Raw genomic sequence first — 23,189 nt, forward strand, 5'->3', positions numbered from 1 at the left:
ATAATTGGGAACAACATATTTCTACAATTAATATATCACTTTACATTATATGTGTGCAAAGAAAACATCTTAGTTGTCGATATTTTGGTATTAATTTAGAACAACAATATTTGTGTGGTTTATATTTTGCAACAGACCCATAGCACACTTCAGAACACTTTCTAGTTACAGAGCAATATTACCAAGGGAAGAGTGAAATAGCTCTTACCACACTGCCACAGAGAACACTGGTAATAGCTAGACTGCTTGGAAGAGGTTGGAAATAATCTACACTACTGCAGAGGTAGGGAAAATAGAGGGAAGCAGGCCTCCTACTGGCGAGGGAGTACAGAGCTGCATTGTTTGAAACTGAGGAAACAAGGAGCCACTCAATCATCTTAAGCTGTTATACTTTTATCACTTTTACAAGTGGAATAAAAATTCACAGTATGCATCTAATTTGTATTGAATGAAACCAATACATACAAACAAATGTAAACTATCAACCCAGGTTTTTGTTAGCGATCTAATATTTAACATGACCACATGGCAATATCTTTATTCTCAAAGACCGCATCTCTTCCCAAACTTAGAAAACATTTTAAATGAATCCAATGTTTCAAAAATGTAAATTCTTTTATTGTGCAACAGAAGGAACTGGATGCTCCGATTAGAAAGTTAGAAAAATGCAGCATGAAATATTTCAGCAAAGCCACATTATTGCATTTAGTGGCACTCCTGGATACATAGAAAAGTGAATAGAAGGCATTAAGTAACAAAGTTACCTACAGCACATATAGAAAGTTGTTTTAGAGAATTCAAAGGTTGAGAGAATAAGTGAACAGCTGGCTCCATCAGACTGGACTCCACTTGGTTCCTTCTGCCCAAGGCTGGTCCACTAATAAACGCAATAGAAGTGAAGGTACCAGTGATTAAGGCATATATCTGGAAATATATTTGTTCATCAAATGAAACACATTCTTAACTATCCAATCGATGGTGCCTAAAGGAGGAGTGTTTCCCTAATAAAATGGACTGTATCATCGACTACACTGGCAGCACAAAGGTTTTGGAGTGCAAGTGGGGTTACAACAAGGCTCCAAGTCACGGTCAATTCCTTTTGCAATCTGGCTCTCGCCAAATGTCATTTCGGTCTCAAAGTTTTCCTTCTCCCTTTTAATGATCTCCAGGATCTGCTGCAAGTGAGGGGTTACTCCACTAGCCAACAAGTTATAGTTCTCAGCGGGATCTGACTCCAAGTCAAAAAGAAGTGGTGGGTCATGTGGAGTCAGCTTGGCTGTAATATGACAATCTTCATCTCGGGTGGTTTCACTGTGTGAGGAACCTGGATCAATGATAAAATAAATAATTAACTGATAACCTAGGACATTCCACAACACATTCCAATCTGCCACCAACAACAAAAGCAGCTCAAGAGATGCTGCATAAACCTACCCTGATATGAACAAAAAGGAAATAAAGACACTCATTTTAATCTTCCTTCAAAATGCTCCTTTCCCGACAGAAGAACGGCAGAATGTGAAATTTTTTTAATGAAGTAACACTAATGTCCATCAAAACAATATGATTTCATTTCTATGTGACTTTCCGTTAGGGTCAATAATAGTGGTAAAAGCTGTTTGGCACTGCTAAAGGGATTTGACTCAAATGAAGCTACTTCTTAGTGTAAACCTAAAAGCAGCAGTTGGAAGTGGGCATTACCCTACCTACTTCCCTTTCACACACTGTGAAGGTGAGTGATTTACCTCGATCACAGACAGGAGCAAATGCCTCAAGGGGAGGAGTGGGAAGAAGCAGTCCTATCATTAGTGGCGTTTTATTTCAAAGTGTTTCCCATGGGAAGAAAACTCCCTGTGGGAGTTACAGACATTTCTAGGATACAGTGGACTCGCATGTAAACTCCAAACCGACTGAATGCAATTTACTCACTTGCAATAATATTTAATCTAGGTAATACTGTGCTTTTGTGGATAATCAGAATTTTTAACTCAAGTCATTTATGCCTGCAAATCTGACTTCCATGTGTAAATGGATCTGTGAATTGGGTTCATTGTGAGCCCTCTGAAGCGGGTGCATTGACCCACTGAAGTGATTGACCATTAATGGTCACTCAATTGCTGACAAACTCTCGTCCTCTAGTCCTTCATTCCTAAAATCACATGACCTGTGCTCTGTGTTATAACTAAGTTGTCAGACGTATAGAGCTTACCAATCCTGCACATTAACAGGTGCTAACAAATAAAGCAAATTAGCACCTCCATTCAAATGTTTATCTATTTACGGCAACTTACACAAACATCTGCATTTCATACTTCTTAACAAAAATTAGTATTATATGTCCACAAGTCCCAAGATTTAATATACATAAATAAAGTGTAGCTACCACAACCCTGCCTATAGGAAAAAACATATAAATCTTACTTGAATTAAATACTACACATTAAATCACAACCCATTTTTGGCTATTAAGTGACAAGATGTGTTCAGCTAATTTTACTGCCCTTGGAGTCTGCACCAGCCTTTATATTTACCCTGATATTTTTATGTATTAATACCTAGCTTGTCCTTGAGCAAAAAGATGGAGGGGAGTTTGCAGATTAGATTGTTTTCCCAGAAAATGCAAGTGTATTACTGATATTGCTGAAGCGCACAGGAGGGGACCTAGGCACTTGAGTGGGAGAATATTTATCTGATTAAAACAAGACCAAAACATCAAAAATCCAATTGGTAGAAGCTGAGATATGAATGTTTAAAGATTAAATCCCAAAACAGTGCTTAGAAGTCATTAGCACTGAAGGGTTACTTGAGGTCATGAGGGATGGGGTAAATCCAAAGACAAGCCTTCTGCAATGGAGCACGGGTCAAATACAGTTCACCAGGAGCACGGTGAGAGTCACTGGTGATAGGCCGTGGGGCGCGAAGAGCCGCCAGGTGTCACTGACAGACAACTTAGTGCCTCGTGGTTGCGAGCATCAATGCTGCAGTGTGAACAGACAAACGTGTGCCCACTTGTGCTGATTCATTGTGCGAGTGATGGAGTTCCGGAGCAAACTGGCCTTTTTGCAGTCACGAAGAGCTTAAAAGCTTGATTTAAAGAGGCTGTAGTGCGGGAAACCTACTTCTGAGGCCCAGGACTGGAGGGAGCACCTTTGGCAAGGGTAGGAATCACAGATGGCAGAGTCCAGCAGCATCAGCAGAATTGGAAGAAGTCTTTTGTGATCCTGAGACTTCAGAGAACTAGAGGCAAGCCAGCAAGCCCTTGGGGAATCTTGAGTTGAAGGATGCAGAGAGCAAGTCTAGTCCCTCTCACTCCCAGGCAAAGGAGCTGCAGGCCAACACAGCAGAGCAAGTTGCAGTGGCAGCCCCTCCTACAATACAGCAATCAGCAGGCCAACACACTAGAGCAAGCACCAAAGTGGTAGTCCCTCCTGCAGTAGCTGTTCCTTCAGGCAGAATGTCCTTGGTTCCAGTAGAGTTCTGATTTGGTCGTGTCAGGGGTCTAGTATGTATACCCAAATGTGCCTTTGAAGCGAGGGAGACATTAAAAAGTCCTTTGAAGATTACAAGGTTCCTGCCTTTCTTGCCCTGGGTCCAGACAAACTACAGGGGGTGTGCAGCTCTTTGTGTGGAGACAGGCACAGCCATATTCAGGTGCAAGTGTCAGCTACTCCCTCCCAATCTACCTCAGGAAGGCCCATCAACACTGTGATAGGCCATTGGGATGCAAATGTCACACACCAGCTCCCTTTGTGGGATTGTCTAGAGAGAACACACAAAGCCCAGCTGTCACCCCAACCCAGACGTGTATTTAGAGACAGGCAGAGGCACAGAATGGTTAAAGTAAGAAAATGCCAGCTTCCTAAAAGTGCCATTTTCAGACTTGCAACGTAAAAACCAACTTCACAGTAAGTTGCGTTTTTAAATTGTGAGTCCAGAGACAAAAAACTCCAAATCTCCATCTGCTCCGAATGGGAAATCACGCTTAAAATATGTTTTAAGGCAATCCCCATGTTAACCTATGGGACAGACAGGCCTTGCAGTAGTAAAAAAACGAATGTAGCAGTTTTTCACTACCAGGACATATAAAACTCAAAAGTACATTTCCTCCCTTTTAATACACTGCACCCAGCCCTTAGCATAGGGCTGCCTATGGCTTACCTTAGGGGTGACATATATCCAATAAAATGAAGGTTTGGGCCTAGCAAGTTGATTTACTTGCCAGGTCGAAAAGGAAGTTTAAAACTGCCCACACAGGCTCTGCAGTGTTAGCCCTGAGCCATGTTTAAAGGGCTACTGACTGGGTGGCACAATCAGTGCTGCAAGCCAACTAGTAGTATTTAATTTACAAGCCCTGGCCACATATAATGCACTTTTCTGGGGACTTACAAGTAAATTAAATATGTCAATTGAGGATAAGCCAATGCTACCATGTTTAGACTAAAGAGCATATGCACTTTAGCACTGATAAAGTGCCCAGAGTCCTGGAGCCGCCAAAAACAAATTCTGCAAAAAGCAGAGAAGGAAGGCAAAATGTTTGGGGTAACCCTGCAGAAAGGGCCATTTCCAACACAGGGCAACATGAGCATTGAGAAAAACTGCTGTTTCCATAATTTCAAACAGTGAGAAGTCATTACAATACAAGACCCAATTCACACAGCACGTAGACACTAAAAGTCCCATCTCCACCAGTTTTCATCCTGTTTGACTCACAGGTCCTCCCACCATTGCCCTTCATGGGGGCCTGTTATCAGGGGGATGCAGTAATTTATGTAGTATTTTTCCCAATCCACTAAGTTATCTGCAATATTGTCATCTCATCAGGTAAGCTTCATGTTTTGTTTATACACTATCGACCGCTCCACTAAGTCTTTTTTCCAATGTCTAACCTCAGGGGCTCGACATGTCACCCATTGTATTGTATTCGATGTCACAGCAGAACCACACCCAATGAAATCTATTTAGTTGTCATTTTCAGGTGTTTCTGTCCTCCAAATATAGCTCCGCAACTAGGATCAGGGCGTGTACCACTTCCTCCCAGAATCCCACAATCGCAGGCACAGTCAAGAAAGTCTGTGGTGGGCTGTCACCATCTCCCACACCTAGTGGGCGTAGCAGGATAAATCTTGGAGAGTTTTTAGGAGTCATGTTTGTTCTGTGTAAGAAGTGAAACTGTATAAGTTTAAAGTGTGCATTGGGGGATACTTGACTTGCTTGTTCGCAGGCTTTATTCCATTCTGCAGAGGTCAGTTCTTCAGGGCAATTTGCACTCCTGAGCCCAATCAGTTGTATGCACCTTCCATTAGAAATATTTGTTGTAGGTGCGATGAAGCATCATTTCTAAACAGATTGGGTAACAGAAGGTTAAATGTTGCAGCCAGAATCAAAACATCTCATATCCTAGGGTTGCCCAGATTATTGCCATCCGACTGTGTTAAAAAGTACATTCCAGGTCCAAGGTTGCCAGTGCTATGTGTTCATCTTGGGTCGCGACAGTGTGCATAATGTGTGTCAGCTGCCTGATATTATATATCGTACTCCTCCTAGGGACAAAACCCATCTGATTTGAGTGAACAAGCATGTGGACAACCTGCAGTGATCAATTGTCCAGTATCTTGCACAGTAGCCTAATATCAATATTAAACATTGATAGTGATCAATAGAAGGAGAGACATGCCGGATCCCTTGCCTCCATCAGCATCAGTAGCATCCCTGCCTCTCTTATTGACTCTCTATTTGTTAGATTCCATAAAAACACACAGCAAATTCTTCAGTAGTGTGGAAGGGACAGCCTGATAGAGCTCAACTGTTAGACCATTTGCTCCCCGTGTCTTGCTGCGTGTCAACTCTGCCAGGACTTCTTTAAGTTCTTCTAATTCCAATGAGAATGCTTTGCCATTGTCCTGCCTTAAGTCTAGCTAGATCTGTCACCAGAAAGTAACTTTGCAGGGAAGTCTCACACAAAGTGGGGTTTGGCAAATCCCATCTGTAGGTATTCAGTGCAAACTTTGTTTATTCGGTCCCTAGTGAGGATGTCCACTCCATCCATATTAGGGCAGTATTTTTGTTTAGAGTGTTTCCTTTTTAAGCAGCCATGCCAGTAATCTCCTGGATTTGTCTTCCTCCTGAAACGGCCGCTTCCTGTATTGTGTGTGTGAATGTATGTGTGTATTTTTCCAGTCTAGGCCATGTGTCCTGAATAATTTGCATGCCCAAGTATGGAGCAATGAGTCTCATCACTTTGGGGAAGAAGAGCCTATCATCCATGTTTGGGACATAATTGTTAACCAGGCTGGTGTCAAATCCATCCAGTATTCCATCCACAATCTAGTTTCTACCCTTTGGGTCTGAGTGTACCATCCTCTCAGTGAGGGGGACCCCAGCTACTATCCAAATCACCACCCCTCTTGCATAATCAGAGATTGTGGCTGCAAACCTACTCCCCCTCCACCTCTTTATCAGTTTCACCACACCGACTTTAAGCAGAAGGGTTGCCTTCAACACTGGAATGTGAGCTGTGTACCTGCGGAATTAGGAATAGACTATAAAGTTTGAGATAGTTATTAAAGCCTCGGACGCTCCAGGTTATTAACACCCTAGACATGACCACAATATGGGCCTCATTACGATATGGCTAGTAAAGTCTCCGATCGCAGTTCGGAGGCTTTCCGAGTCACGTCATAGGTTTCACTTCCGACTGCCTCCTTACAATACAGGGGGTCGAAAGTGAAACTGGCCGGTCATTGCGGCTGGAATCCGACGGCCTAAAGGAGCTCGTCGGCCAGTCGGAGGCCTCACCGTAATCCTTGAGGACGACGTTTCCGATGTCGGGCTTACGATGTCAGTTTCTGACAGGCTTTCCATGTTGGGCTTTCTGAGAAGAAAAGCCTGTCCGAAAGAGACTATGTGGGGGCCCTTACAGGGTACCCTTCTCCCTGTGGCCTCCGGTTGGGGGCCGAGGAGGCACCTATGGTGACCCCCTGTTAATCCCTGCACCGTGTGGCAGGCACCATGGTGCAGGGATTAACAGAAACTCCCATTTCTCTATGGGAGCTTGTGCTACAGCCGGTTTACGGCTGTAGAACAACCTCCCATAGAGAAATGGGAGTATGCGACCGCACACTGTGTGGTCGCATTCTAATAGCGGCGTCGTGACCACCGACCTGAAGTCGGTCAGTCCCGAGACCGCAACGGTGTCATCCGTCTGACATCGTAACAAGACCCTGAGTGTTTAGAGTGAGTCTCTGTCCAGGTCAGGCCCGGTTTACAGCCCGCTCTGCAATTTCACCTAAGCTACAGTCAGCGTCTCAATATCAGCCATCCTAAAGAACCATTAATTGGCTCACAAAAACAATAACAAAACATAATTCCTTCAAAAGAAAACATAATGCCACTCCCACCCCCACCCCCACCTCAAGCGCAGATCCAGGTCCACTCATGTACATCACTAATTCGCCCTGAATGCTGAACAAAAGTGTACATCTCCCCACCCTCCAGCCCCCTCCAGAATTTGATCATTTAACACTTTGAACTAATAGAAGCCCTCAGATATTGAGGACAGAAAAGAAAGACTAAAAGAAATACACTTGTTGGCAACATCCAACCCACTAACAGCAACCCGGGTCAGGGTACCTTTAAACGGAGCACGTCTGTCCACATTAGGCAGCCAGTAGCAGGGGGTAGGGTTTGCCCCACAGGGGGGGGGAAACCACATCTCTTCCTCCTGAGGGTGGGAGTACAAAGAGCATACCAAGCAGCTCCCTGCCACCTAGTGTGTCTTGCGCAAGTGACACTAGACCCAAATACCTGTACCTCCTGATGTGCGAAGTACCAGGAGAACCCAGCCACCTGCCAGGGCGGCAGCAACTTTGCAGCAAGGGCCAGATAGTCTCGCTAAGGGGTGATATCTATTTTGCTGAAATGGATTCCATGTCTAGCAATCAGTTCAAGGCTGTCTACGGGGACCTAAAGTTTGGCCGACAAAGACGCTTCGTTCCTATCCGTTGTCCCATCCTCGCAAATTGTTATCCAGTGTTGGCCAGGAGCCTGTCAGGGCAAAGGCAACCATCTCCTTCTGCGTCTTTTCTTCCTCCAACTCGGTTTCGGATGCTGAAAAAGTTTTCCATGTTGCTGGCCCCGCCTTGTCCTACATTTGAAGTCAGGCCCACCCATTCTCGGGTTTTCAAAAAAAGTTACTCTTACCCTGGAAAATAGCTTTTAGGAGCACTGGGAAAAACTACATGTATTGAAGGCCCATAGTTCTGTGTTTTTGCTTTAAATCAACATAGGTTTTCCTCTGTACTTGGTCCGCCCTAGTGTAATCCAAGTAAATGGTTATGGCGTGATTTTCAACAGCGCGCTGCCCCGCCATTCTGGAGGATTTCAAAATGCAATTACAATTTTTATGATTTGGAATGCGTGATATTAGGGCTGTAGGGGTGGCACCAGTGGAGGCTGTAAGAGCCCAGTGAGCTCTCTCAGCAATAAATATGTTTGATATATCTTCAGGTCTGAGCTCTCGCCAGATTCAGTCTTTGAGAAAGGATTGTATGCTGTGCTCTCGCGCTTGCTCAGTAAACCCCCAAAAAACGAAGATTGTTGCGGCGGAAGTGGTTTCTTCCACTCTGACTTCTAAAATCCTTGCTGTCGCAATTAATTCAGCCATTTGGCCTCTAAGAGTTTTAGCCTCAGATTGAAGCTCCAACACCGTACCTTCAACTGAATATGGACCTTTACCGCCACCTTGCATAGGTCTTCGTACAGAGAGTACACATCTAGAGAGACTGTCCCTAGCTCCCCTGCCAAGGACATTCGTCTGTCATGGATGGCTGCCATCAATACTGATATAGAAAACTCCTCCAAGGGATTGTCCTGCTCCTGTACCCTCTGAAACTCAGTTGTCCGCGTTGCCCTTTGCAGAGGGGCCTTCGGCGTTGTGTAGTGCGTCATGTTGATGCCCTAATGCGGTTTGGCCAGCTCTTTCTTTTCCATGATGGTGACGGAGAGGCCATCCTCACAGGATATGCTGGGTGGCTCCTAGTTCTCACAGGTGCAGATGGGCTCCGCTTATCCTCACAGCACTCAAATCAGCAGCCCTGTGGCAGCAACCTGTGCGATACAAGGTAGGCGATTTGGCATCTCCTCCAGCTCCTATCTTATCTGCTTCCCTGGGCCATCAGATACCAAATCAAACATGGGCAATGCTGGTCCCTGGGACCAAACACTGACAAGCATCATCGGAGCTTCACACTGGTGACTCTGCCCCGCACCACAGTGCCTGAGCCACAGCAACTTGTGCCTATCCCGTAGGCCCTCACCGCGAGTTGGTCTTGCACTCTTTGCCCCTAGCATTTCCCTCCCTAGCACTTATGTGATTTTACATTATTGCCTACGTACAGACCTACAGTTTGCATATCACAAAACAGACCACACACTATTTGTTGGAAAAAACTGTTGCAAGTTTATTCATACTTTATGCAATACACAGGTAGGATTAACTTACGGGTGATTCGAGTGTTCAGTGCAGTTCAAGACTAACCACTGACAACAATATTGAAACCAATATCATGCACAGGGAAGCACAGTGATGTATTTGCCATCCGGTGCTCTGCATTTTGCATTGGGGCTACAGCCATACAATTTTAGAGTTGCACCCATGCCACCATGGAGCGAATCCGCTGCTAATGAACAGAGGGAGAGCAAGCCCACTTAAACACCTCCCAACAAGGGCCAGACATAATGTCATCCACCCAGGTTCAGAGCTTGAGAGCTCGTATTGGCCGTGTCTAGTGCTTAGCCAGGTGGCCACTGAAAAATACTAATACCCAGGCAGTGGAGAAACACTAATCAATCAATCAATCATAGGCATTTATAAAGCGCACTACTCACCCGGAGGGTCTCAAGGCGCCAAGGGGGGGGGGACCGCTACTGCTCGAACAACCAGGTCTTGAGTTTCTTCCTGAAGGAGAGGTGGTCTTGGGTCAGGCGTAGGTCGGTGGGGAGGGCGTTCCAAGTCTTGGCGGCCAGGTGGGAGAAGGATCTTCCTCCTGTTGTCGCTCTGTGGATGCGGGGGGACGGCTGCGAGGGCGTGACTGGTCGAGCGGAGGTGGCGTTTGGGAGCGTAGAAGTTGAGGCGGCTGTTGAGGTAGGTTGGGCCTTGGTTGTGTAGGGCTTTGTGTGCGTGGGTGAGGAGCCGGAAGGTGATTCTTTTGTTGATCGGGAGCCAGTGCAGGTCTCTCAGGTGTCTGGAGATGTGAGTTCGTCTGGGGACGTCGAGGATGAGTCTCGCCGAGGCGTTCTGGATCCGCTGGAGTCTCTTCTGGAGCTTGGCGGTGGTACCGGCGTAGAGGGCGTTGCCGTAGTCCAGTCGACTGGTGACGGGGGCCTGGGTGACCGTCTTCCTGGTCTCGGTGGGGATCCACCGGAAGATCTTATGTAGCATGCGCAGGATGTTGAAACAGGATGAGGAGACGGCGTTGACTTGTCTGGTCATGGAGAGGGAGGAGTCCAGGATGAAGCCCAGGTTGCGTGCGTGGTCTGTCGGTTTGGGTGCGTTGCCCAGGGCGGGGGGCCACCAGGAGTCGTCCCAGGCGGAGGGTGAGGAGCCCAGGATGAGGACTTCCGTCTTGTCTGTGTTCAGTTTCAGGCGGCTGTCCCCTTTAATGTTTCCCCCCCCGGGTGACGTAGCCATTCAGAAATATATGACATTACAACACAAGCAATTACAACGCATGCTTTTACAACGCAGTCTTCACATCACAAATTCCATTAATTTGCATGATTTTACAACGCATGCTATTACAACGCATTTTTTAAAACTGCCATTACAACGCATTCCATTACAACATATACTATTACAACGCATACCATTACAACGCATAATACTTTTAAGGCAATAGTAGGGTAAGTGTTCGATAGTGTAGAGGTAAAAATTACTATTCCCACTCCAGTAAGTGCAACAGAAGGGTAAGTGTTGGATTGTGTAGGGGCAAACATTACTATTCCTACTCCAGTGAGTTCAACAGTAGGGAAAGTGTTGGATAGTGTAGGGGTAAAAATTACTATTCCCATGTACCCCAAAACCCATATCCACCCTAATACTAAAAAAATCTCCATTACTTACCTTATAATGCGTTGTAGTGGCATGCGATGTAAAGGCCGCTGCGTTCTAACGTATGCATTGTAAAGAAAGGTTGCTGTAATGACTACGTTGTAATGGATGTTTCCCACCATTCACAATCTACATTTGTCAGACTGCCGGCAGGGGGAGATAAGTCTCCACTTCTCAAGTTCGGTCACCGCCTCAGATGAATGCCTCAATGCTGACCACGGTCAATTGCAGTGCTCTCAAACCCACGGCCAGGCAGAAGTCTCACATGGCTGATGCTTCGTTTTTGCACCATCGACTAGAGGCCTGCAGGTCGCACCCTCACCTCATGTCATGCCGGCTATGGATCATGACTGGGGCACGCAGCTCACCCTCTCAACATGGCCACTGAACTTCGGTATATGGCCTGCGCCATGCACCGGAAGTCTGTTTCTGGGCCTCAAACGATCCCCAGATGATCACAGCGGGAGCGCTCAGGTCAGGGACATCTGTTGAGGCTGATATGGTCATTTCTAGTGCTTTCTCAGGATTGCAGAGGATTAAGCATGGGGCGATAAGCTTTCACGTCCGATCCACTATCTTCTGTGACCACGCTCCCCGCAAATGACGGTAATTAATGTTGTCCCTCAAAAGAAAGAGAAATAACTACTTTACCAGCCCCAGCATGAATAGTTTCTCATCTGAGGCACAATTAAATAATTTTCTGGATGTGGCAAATTGATAAGGTGTTCTTTCTTTGATGGGGCACACAGATGATCAACTGGGTGAAGCACAAAAACCAGGAGCCAGCTTGAGGCCACCTTACCTTTTTACATAAGTTGTGAAAAAACCTTTTTATTTGGGGATGAAAAAGTATCGATTAATTTTGAGACATAAATCCCCAAAGTCTTTGTTCTAAAATAGATCAAGGTAATTTATGAAAAACTATTAAAGCCTTGCTCTGGTAGTTTCTGGTGATTTCAATGGTGAATGACAATACCGTAGCCCATCGCGTGTAGCCCTAAATTTGTAAACACACAGCCCAAGCTTATTATTCAGCAATCAGTCCTCTGATTCAATGTTTCATCACTTCTTGATTATCAGTGACCACAGAGGAATTACCTAGGCAGAACAAAGGACAAAGGCATAAACAGCCCCAGCACGCTGACTGGGCAGCCTGTTTGGAGCAATTCCTCTCCTCTCTGGAAGCAGAAGTCATAACCATGATCTGGGTTCTTTAGGAAATACAGGATGGTGGCATGGTTCACGGGATCGGGTAGGAAGGAGGAGTTAATCAAGGAAATTAAGATTACAAGACAGCTACAAGTGTACATGGAAAACAATCCAATTAGTTGTGATCACCTATCTGGTTTGAGGCCAGTAGAGGGCACTACATTCATCATACATATTAGAGAAGATCTTCTTCTGTCCCTGTATGAATTCAGTCATCATACACATTGACCGCTCAGCAGCCTACAACACCATGTACTATGACATACTGCTCTGTAGACTTGGGGAATGAGCTGGTGGCACTGCAATAGGCCCAGTCTTTCCTCCTTACCCACAGACAACAGGCCATCGAGACTATAAAATCTTCACTACAGAAGTGGCTTCCCTCTCATGCATGCTCTTCAATAACAATATGCACCATATGCACAACTGGATGAAGTGAATCCCTAAAATTACACTGAAAGCCTAACATCCACTTTGCGATGGAAAAAGGCTGGCAAATCAAACCATCAAACCTTTGTGTCTGGGCAATATGTTTTTGGGATGAGTTTGATCTGCCTGAATGGTACTAAGACAACAATCACAATTAAGGGAGGTCAGAAATCCACCCTTCTCCCTGTCTTTAGAATGACCATTAAACTAATTAGTCATTTTCAATTTGGAAATCTCCTTCATTCTTCATATCAACCTGCTAGTCTCCCTTACTCTTCAGAATCCTTCCACTCCTCAACACTGTTCCACTGGGTGGAGTTGATAAAATCCATGATGAAGGCCACTTTGACTACTGTAACACTGTTTATACCAGGTTACCTGGGAAACCAATAGACAGGATTTAACAAATTCATAATCACATGGCCAGAAGATGTCTGAACCGGCAGCAGTGGCAGACACACATTAAAAGAGAGCTTTAAAAGTACTGCACTGGGTCCAGGTTAATGCAGGAATAATGCTAAAAGTGATTTGTAACAATCAAAAGGGCTACTGTGGTAGAGGTCTGGGATAATGGAAGGGACCATATACCCAAAAGAAAACAGTGATCAGCTGTGGTATACCTTATTTGTCTATAAGCTTTCAGAAGGTAGACAGAAGCAGCCAGGTCACTGGGAGTCCAAAGATCAAGCTTGTGGAACTCACTGATCCATAATCTCAGTTCTGAACCATACTACAATATTTTGGGAAAGAACTGACCTCTGAGCTGTTTCAGTATTGAACTGAGTAAATGTACGCATTGTGGGTAGTGACAGAAGAATCCTAGACTTAGAGTGTCCTTTCACCAATTGGATTTTATCCCCTCATTCTTTATTCTGTCTACCACTGTGAAGCAACTGAAAGGAGACACATAGTGCATCACAAAAGATGAGGGCAAAATGATGTACCTGTCCAAAGAATGTAATCTTTATTGATTCTGAGGGAGCCGAGCACAAGTGCATCTTCAATTGATCAAAGATGAAGCTGCATTTTGAAGGTTCAAGTAGCAACTTTTGAGAAGGCTGGTAGAAGAAGGAACTGTGAGTGGTCTCTCCAAGATGGAGCCACCGGAGTCATTTTCAGTCACTGTTGTATGCTGATCCAATGCCTGAACCACAAGGGTTGCCCAGAAGCTGAATGTGAGTAAATGGCACTGGGAACAAAGATGTTCTTACCGTGCCCAGGAAGACGTGTAGAAACACAGTGACCTAGAAGGAAGGGGGGGGGGGGGGGCGCTGCAGAGAACACAGTCTTGTTTATCATGCTCAATAAATGAATATACACTGTCTGCTGTATTAAAATATTCATTTATTGCGGATCCAAAGAAATTTAGCCTATCTTAGGGAACCTGTACTCCCTATATTTGAATACCCTGGTTCCCAGCAATACAGGGTTCCCCGTATTATTGTGTAGCACATAATAGTCATGCAGCAAGGGATGCCAAGCTTGGTGAAACTTCGCTTTGTACCCACAGAAGTCTGACTTGGAAATAGCAGAATTCAGGGGTGATGGCACTGAATTTACATGCCATTCACCCACCCCAGGAATAAAAGAAAAAGGCTGCATGCCAACTACCTATGATTAGGACTACCTCCCATGAAGCGATCACTCACTATTCACCAGGAAGATTAGTCCCTAGGAGTACAAAACATGGGCACGTTTCTCCCTCTTAGGGACAACAACAACTCCTTTTAAAGCCTGCTAATGGTGTGTGAAGACAGGGAGCATAAGTCTAATTCTGCCCTCTAATTCTAGGGGCAGAATTAGACTTCTGTTTCCTCTCTTCACACACCACTGTGCAAAGATAACGCATAGCAAGGTAAAGCTATTTACACGTTTGAATTTAAATCAAATGTCAGCACAATTATACATCGGTGCATGTTTTGGGAAGTTAGGAGCATATTCCAGATTAAGACCGGCATTTTCTTATTTTTTATTGCGTGGTATGTGGAAGTGAATTCCAATGTAATTGTGTGTAATATCATTCTGAGTACCACTGTGGACAAAAAGACCCACAAATTAAGAGTGGTCTGGTTTGAGAGGTTCGCGTGGCTGTCCCTAGCAAAACAAGACTAGGCTAGAACTACATGAACCTTGCTTTGCAGGTAAGAACTACACAAAGTCCACAACCATAAAACCCATGAATTTCTCACATTCACCTTTGCATTATTTGTAGCTTAACTTCACTTTGCAGGGACATTTTTTTTAAACAGTCGGATATTACTGTTTTGCAGTTTGCGAAATAGTTCAACTCAATCTCTTTCAGACACCAAAACCCAATATTCAGATATTTTTCGAACCTACTGGATAATGGTATCAGTAAGACATAAGGTGAGCATTGGGCCATAAGCTTCAATCATATATTGCAATCATCTCATGGCCGTACTTTCCCCAGCATAAATAGAATCTGTGGTGATAAATTTAATGATGCATCCCATTCCCACATCAAGTAATACCATCTCATGTACCTAATCCTTACAAAAAATGCGATCTTCGGAGCAAGTGCAGATGAGGTTATAAACCCAGCCTCTGACAAACTGCTAAACTAAAAGTATTTGACTTTGCTCGTAATCAACATCAACTTACCAATCTTCTTACCCATTTTACTGACTCAGCACTCTTTTACACAACCTCACCCACTTATCGCCTTTTTGACCAGTCAACACTCTGCCTGAATAAACCGCTGCTGGTGGCCCTACACTCTCATTGTCCTCAGCCATTCACTTGTACGTTCCATTGGGCACCCGGGCAAAAACATACCTTTTGTGAAGAAGTGGGCTTTGTATCGGCCATACCGCACTGCAAACACCCCCTGTGCCTTCTCTGGGTATACCGGGTAGAAGAACATAGATTTCCTCTTACTCTGTGAAAAGGGGATAAGGCATAGCACAGGCAGTGTTAATGGCACAGCAGAACAGCATCACTAACAGAAGGGAGACGAAAAGCAGTACATGACAAAAATACTGGAATCACGGCAACAGGGACGTTTTAATGATTTTTGGGGCCCTGGGCCAAATGTATTTTGGGGGACCCTGTTCGGAACAGCTTAGATTTTAAGATCCAGTTTCAGCTATTTCATGCCCTCTTTGGTCTAATTCTAAATGTGTGTACATCTGATATTCAGGAATAGTAATGTGTGTTTTCAGTATTGTAACACAGCAGCAGCTCACTAATATTAGTGCAAATAATGTCTGTGACACCATCCTATATCTCATATCTGAGGTCCTGCTTTGATTTAAAAGAAACTTTTGATATGGATGCTGTATGAAACATGAACACATTTTTTCTGCAAAATGTCAGTAATAGACTCTCACATATTAAAAATAAATGATAGAAAAATGGTATTTACAACAATCTGTTTAAAAAGGATTCAAGGTAATCAGGGCAAGACTCTCTGCAGAACATAGCTAGCTCTATCAGGGAGCCCCCTGAAAGGCTGGGGCTCTGGGCTAGAGCCCACGCCTTAAAACGGCTCTGCACGGCAAAGAGTTTCCGCAAGAGAAAACTGAATATGTAAGTTCCCAACACTTCTAGTACTAGAGAGACAGGTGAAAAAAAACGAGCAGCTCAGACAGCATGTCTGACACACTGTTGCCACAGTCTTTCATGTTGGTTGTTGGCACAATGAGCAAACTTTTTGTCAAATCAAAGTGTTTGTGAAAACATGGAATTTTGCCATTCCCCCATTGACTTCACTTTGGACCTGGGAATTGTTTGGGGAAGCACATGTTAAGATCTCAGGAAAAGGCTAAAATGTTCTGCCCAAAACAGGGGATCTCCCTCTAACATAAGTACATTTGGGGCACCTGTGCAAGCGGTCTCTGCCTTCATTCTTGCTGTCCTAATTCCTGGCTGGTAGTTGCTGCAGTCTTACATCCTCTCGGCAGCTCTGTGTGGTTTCTGATGCACTCCCCCCTGCTCTAAGAGCCCCTGTGTTGTATCACCACCCAACAAATCTTCTCAGGGAGCAACATCGAACAGCATTGCTTAGACTGCATGAAAACCTGTAGCAAGAACAACTAAGGAAAGTAAGAGATCTGGGTTTTACCAATGAAAACACACTTTTTTTCTCTTTTGGGTCTCTAGTTTTTGGATCTCTGCTGTGGTGCGAGACCCCTCAATGGAGTATTGTCAATAAAGATAATGCTCTTTGAAAATGGTTTTCAGCTGCAGCTGCTCAGGCAGATCAGCTGCAATGGGCACCTGGGGCAAAAGGATCAGAGCAAGCAGCACATGACACATGTGCACATTTATCTTATCCTTCTACCACCTTCCAATCCAAAGTTGGATTGGAAGGTGGTAGAAGGATAAGAGTCAATGCCTTCAATAACATTTGACTGGGCCCAAAATACGATGCAAGGTTATTTTGAATACTATAGCTGGATTACCTAAGCATAAGCGTATATTTCTCTCACACAGTCTAATCAAATTAGCCCTTTGAGAAGCCTGGCTTAGAGTTAAATACTGTGCTTAGCTACCCAGTAGATTTATGGCCCCAGTGGACAACAGGCCTATTCGAAAGAGACTAAGAACCTCCTGCTGGTGGAAGGAGGCAGCGTTGAAAGAGCACCAACAGCTACTTATTAAAAATAATCTTCATTCGGCATATAAAAATATGACCATAAACGAGACATCTTAAGATATATATACACATCAGGCATAAACATGTTTTATATAAACAGCCAGGAGTACATTAAAACAGCATGAAAATCATAGAATGTTGTTCTCCTTGGTCTCTTAAATGCATATTACAGCCAGCAACCTTTACTTCAGATTTAAAAAGTGTATTAACAATAATATAATTGGTTAGTATTTGTTTAACATGTAAAACTGAGCCTGGTCCTAAAAAGCATAACCCACAGATAAAGACTTTTATGGCAACCTCACCCAGTGCAAAATAGGCAAAATAACTATTGTGGCCTTTAGACACCCCCAATGGTTCTTAGCTTTAAAGCAGATCTTAAAAAATTAAAAACACAACAAAGTGTGAAAACATCTGATGACAGTTGTAAAAACAGTAAGGCAATGCGTGCCTGTCTGAATCTAAGCTTTCTTGGAAGCCCCTTAAGGAACACTCTTCTCGGGTGTGAGTAGTGCGGAAAGAGGAAGACAAAATGTAAGGTGTCCTGTGGAGACCTACAGTGCAGCCACAGGGTCCTCTATGTTCTGTGTGTACCGTAAAACCAAGGGGTAAAGCCAATAGGTGATGAAATAAGTTCAGCCTAAAATGTGTAATTTAAAACTATCATGTACACTGGTTATTAGGAATAAATACGGTTGCATGCCCTGTGTTGACTTACCGAAATGTGTTCTCTGACCGATTTTTTTTAGCTCCCTTTCCCCCCCGTTGTGCAGTAACATGTTTAAAAAACAGATCTTTGATAAGCGCTTTTTTCTGTGATCCCAACTTATCAAGGTTGGGAAACAGATCTACTCGTCCTAATGTGGTGAGGGTGACCTTTACATATTTTAACCACAGGATTTTTTAGGGGGATGATCGTGGGAGAGACAGTCCTGGATTACAAGCCTATTAAAGCCTGCCTTGTCATTGGACCAAATCTTCACCCAACACAATAGGGGTTTCACAGCCACCATATCAGAAATGTACTTGGACCCCAATTCCTTATGAACAACATACGCAGGAGTGCTATGAGGGACTTTCAGCAAGCGCCTAAAATATTTGTTTTCTTCGATTTGTAGTTCGTTAGCCACCTTAAATCCCCACACCTCACAACCATATAAATCTTTGGAACAGCAAAAGGAGTTATATAACTTTAAAATCGTCCCAGGTGACCAATGGCCTAATCTATGCGCTAAGTTTGCGATTGCTCCAGTGGACCTTGTCAAGCCAAGGCACTTCTCCTCTAATAAATGTTTAAAACTCAGTTTTTCGACTAATAAAATGCCTAGATATGAGAAGACCAGTACTTTCCCTAGAATGTGTGCGCCTATTGTGTGAGTGTTGAGCTTCCTGCACTTCTTCCCAATCTCCATTATGTAGGATTTAGTGAAGTTAGGAGACAAGTCCATCATGTTCATAAAAGTCACTAACCCATCTAGTAAAAGCTGCAGGCCCTTTGGGGTACAAGCAAAGAGTACTGTGTTCTCCGCATAAAGCAGAACAGGGACCGATCTTGTACCTATCCTTGGGGTATCTGCTTGTAGGGCCGTCAGGGCAGAATCAAGACCAATAATATATAGTCTCAGCAGGCTACAGGTGGTTCAGAATACTGCTGCGCGACTCGTTATGAATTCTCCATTCAAAACACCGTCCCTTCCCCTATTACAAAAACTTCATTGGCTTCCAATTCGCAAGCGTGTCAAGCTTAAGGTCTGCTGCACAGTCTACAACGCCTTACATAACAAAGGCCCATCCTACATTTCTAGGAAGATTAAGCCTTATGCTCCCTCAAGAACTCTAAGGTCAGCAAGCAAATCTCTCCTACAAATCCCCAGAGTTAGGAAAGCAAGATTAGGTGGTAAATCCTTTTCATACCTCACCCCCCTTACTGGAACCAGCTGCCCATTCATTTGAGGCTCTGCCCTGATTACCTTCGCTTCAGGAAACTACTTAAGTCCACTTTGTTTTAACTCCTTTTATCAGCTTGCCAGCAGCTTCGTCCTAAGCACAGAGATACCACTCAGGGGGCGATTCAGGCACTCTACAAATCCAATGAATAAATAAATAGTGTAAACAGGAATAGCGCTAAAATACAACCCTGTCTGACCCCACTAAAGCAGTTAAGAGGATCCATGGTTTTTCACTCCTGTTTGTATCTAACTATTGCAGTAGTGTTCGAGTGTAGGGCCATTAGGGTGTTAGTTATTGCCAGGTCCACCCCGAACTCTCCAATAAGTTTCCAAAGTTTGCAGAGGTTCACTCGGTCGAAAGCAGCAGTGAGGTCTATAAAAGCAAGATACAACGTCCCTGATTTGGCTATTGTGTATTTAGCAGTAACGAGATAAAAGTTAAGGCATTGGTGGTCTGCAGTGGATTTACCGGATCGGCACCCATATTGTACATCGGTTATTATTTGGTTGGCCTCTGCCCATTCCGAAAGTATGTTTAGTACCACCCGTCCCAGAACCTTCACTGTCACATCGATAAGAGATATGGGGTGATAGAAACGTGGACTGTCCCTATCTCCTTTCCTAAAAATCGGGACAATGGTGGCAGTAGACCATGATGCTGGAATTACTGATGCTACAAAGTGGATAAACTTGAGATAATTTATATAAATTTGATTTATTGGATTCATTCAGCAACGGATGCAGCTGGAACAGGGATCGAACCAGGTCCCTTTGTGCTCGTACTATATTGTTAACGAAGCCAGCATGCAAGCCTTGATATATCTGAAGCAGTCAAGCAGAGTAAACAAACAAGGAGTACATCGGTGTGCATCTCAACATTTCTAATGTATATTGAATTATTTTCCGTCCAAAAGGCCGAGATTGCACCCAAGATTAAAGTGGAGTGATGAACATTGAAACTTATGAACAAGACACATTTATCACCATACGAACAATGATTACCATCATAGGAGGTCGGGTTCCGGGCACGAGCAACTATTATTTATATGAAAATACATCTAGAAGCACTTAGCATTTTCCGTTATGATAATTGCTATAACCAATGAACTGGTGGGATGTCAAATGGGGTTATTGCAAACATGTAATACTGTATGTCTTTGTTTAATTTTAAATGGTCTGGCATGTGCAGAGCATTAGCAATGTTGAACCACTTAATTCAGAGTTCTGAGTGATGGAGTAAAACATCTGTAGCGGGACACATACTGATGGCATTCTGGGACTTGTAGTACTCATAGTTAAGTTATTTACAAAATCCGGTGCGTAGTTTAGTGTTTACACCCAGCCGTGTGATAGACCACCTGAGGGGAGGGTTATAAATGGCCAAGTGGGTTTGAAAACCGTTGATACAGCTACCCAATGCAGACGTGCTGAGGAACCAGATGAAATAAGGACGTAACGAAATGGAAATCTCTTGGTTCTGCTGTATACAATGGGAATTGGGAGAGCTGCCATTCTGATTAGGAACTTAGAGTAACACATGTCACAGTAAGCGCGTTATCGAAAAAAGAAGGACCTTTGTTTCAAAGAGGTTTTAAGCATCATTTACGTATTTGAAGCTTTCATTTAAAGACGTGTTATGTGTTTCAGTAACAATAGGGGATATGACAGGGTTTAGTGCACGAAACAATTTATAACTAATTAATTGAACTGTAGTGTAGACCGTTATCATGTTGTTGCGCATGCAGTGTTTTAAAAATAATAATTCTGTTACAGTAAAATAGAGGCATCAAGTTCATTTGTTTATTAACCCCTTCCCCGCTCATGACGGAACCACTCCGTCATGAGCCACGGGTGCGCTGTGCTCATGACGGATGCTGCGGCCGTTGGCGGCCGCTCCGCCCACGCGGCGCTAATTCCCCGCCTGTGCGGGCGATTAGCGCAGTGGGCGGAGTCGTGACGGAACCACTCCGTCATGAGCACAGCTCACCCGTGACTCATGACGGAGTGGTTCCGTCCCGAGCACGGCGGCACCGCAACTGCCCCCAAACCCCCCCCAGCGCCGCGGCGGAATTCCTGGCGCGGCGAAGGGGTTAAGGAACGTAACAATCAGGTTAATGTTTGTGTTTATGGATTTTTTTTAGCAGATACCCCTGAAGAAGGGTTTTATCCCGAAATGCATTGGGTGAATTTTAAATAAAGTCGTGACATGTGGAAACATCTCTTCCTCCTGGTTTTTCATGAAACTTCTTGAATCAGCATGGTAATGAGTAAAATAAATCAATGAACATTGGTAAAAAGGAGAAAAAGAAATGGAGTAAACAAAGTGGATAAGCTTAAGATAATCTATATAAGGAATATGCTACTTACCAGTATGCATCTGTTCTTGGCATGTAGAGCTGCAGATCTACACACTTGCGCATAGATCGCCATCTGGTGTTGGGCCCAGATGTTTCCAGTTTGTTTTTCCTCTTGGTAAGTCTTTGGAAGTCACGAGGTCGGTGACTCCTCCTTTGGATCGGAAAGGTTGTGTTCTCTCGATGTAGTAGAGTAAGGCTCGTTTGGCATCTAGTGTGTGAAGAGCTCTTTCTGCAACAGTTTGTGGTTGCGAGAAGAGTACTGGTAGTTCTACAGATTGGTTTAGGTGAAAAGGAGAAATTACTTTGGGGAGGAATTTTGGGTTGGTACGGAGAACCACCTTATTATGGTGCATTTGTAGAAAAGGTTCTTGAATAGTAAGTGCTTGTATCTCACTGACCCTTCTGAGGGAAGTGATGGCTACAAGAAAAGCGGTTTTCCATGTTAAGAATTGAAGTTCACATTTGTGTAGTGGTTCAAAAGGAGGTCCCATTAGTCTAGTGAGAACGATATTTAGGTTCCACACAGGTGAGGGTGACACTCTGGGGGGAATGATTCTTTTAAGGCCTTCCATGAAGGCTTTAATGGCAGGTACTCTAAAGAGTGAGAGATGTTGCCTGTTTTGTAGGTAAGCTGCTATGGCTGCGAGGTGTATTCGAATGGACGTATAGGCTAGATTGCACCTTTGTAGGTGGAGTAAGTAGCCTATGATGTGTTGAATGGACACATCTAGGGGATCGATGGTGTTGTTATGACAATAGACAACAAAACGTTTCCACTTGGTGGCGTAGCACGCTCTAGTGGTAGGGCGCCTAGCTTCTTTGATGACGTTCATACAGTCAGGGGGAAGATTTAGGTACCTGAATTCTAGGATTTCAGGAGCCAGATCGCAAGGTTGAGCTGATCTGGGTCCGGGTGTCTGATCTCTCCATGGTTCTGGGTTAAGAGGTGTGGAGAGAGGTAATTTTTGATGTGGTACTACTGACAGTTCCAGCAGTGTGGTGTACCACGGTTGTCTGGCCCAAGTTGGCGCTACTAATATTAGTATGAGGGAGTGCTGTTGTAGTTTGTGCATCACTAGTGGAATGAGTGGGAGAGGCGGAAAAGCCTACGCAAATCTGCCTGACCAGTTAATCCATATCGCATTGCCTTTGGACAATGGGTGTGGGTTTCTGGCGGCGCAGCTTGTGCATTTTGTGTTTTCATGGGTGGCGAAGAGGTCTATCTGTGGATGCCCCCACATTTGAAAGTATGGGTGAAGAACTTGTGGGTGAAGTTCCCACTCGTGGAGTTGTTGTGTTTGTCTGTTGAGTAGATCTGCCATAGTGTTTTGTACTCCTGGGACATGTTGGGCTAGGAGAAAGATTTTCTGGGGTATGGCCCATCTCCATATGCTCTGTGCTAATTGAGAGAGCTGTGGAGTGTGTGTGCCGCCTTGTTTTTGAATATAATACATGGCTGTCATGTTGTCTGTGCGGATTAGGACTGCCTTGCCTGAAATCTGTGTTTGAAAGGATTTTAG

The 23,189-nt window shown here is 44.3% G+C and overlaps 1 protein-coding gene across 2 annotated transcripts in view; it reads right to left on the reverse strand.

Annotated features, from left to right (window-relative positions):
* Positions 1–596: 596 nt before the first annotated feature.
* ARSA (arylsulfatase A) overlaps positions 597–23,189 on the reverse strand; it is a 238,674-nt gene continuing 216,081 nt past the window's right edge. For both annotated transcript variants that reach the window (XM_085653771.1, XM_085653772.1), the window contains exons 8-9: positions 15,542–15,644; positions 597–1,324 (exon numbers count right to left, since the gene is read on the reverse strand). In XM_085653771.1, coding sequence (XP_085509897.1) covers positions 1,020–1,324; positions 15,542–15,644 — 408 coding nt within the window. In that variant the 3' untranslated portion in view covers positions 597–1,019. The remainder of the gene's footprint in view (positions 1,325–15,541; positions 15,645–23,189) is intronic.

The sequence above is a fragment of the Triturus cristatus genome, chromosome 4_1, assembly GCF_964204655.1.
Source record: "Triturus cristatus chromosome 4_1, aTriCri1.1, whole genome shotgun sequence".
Classification (NCBI taxonomy): domain Eukaryota; kingdom Metazoa; phylum Chordata; class Amphibia; order Caudata; family Salamandridae; genus Triturus; species Triturus cristatus.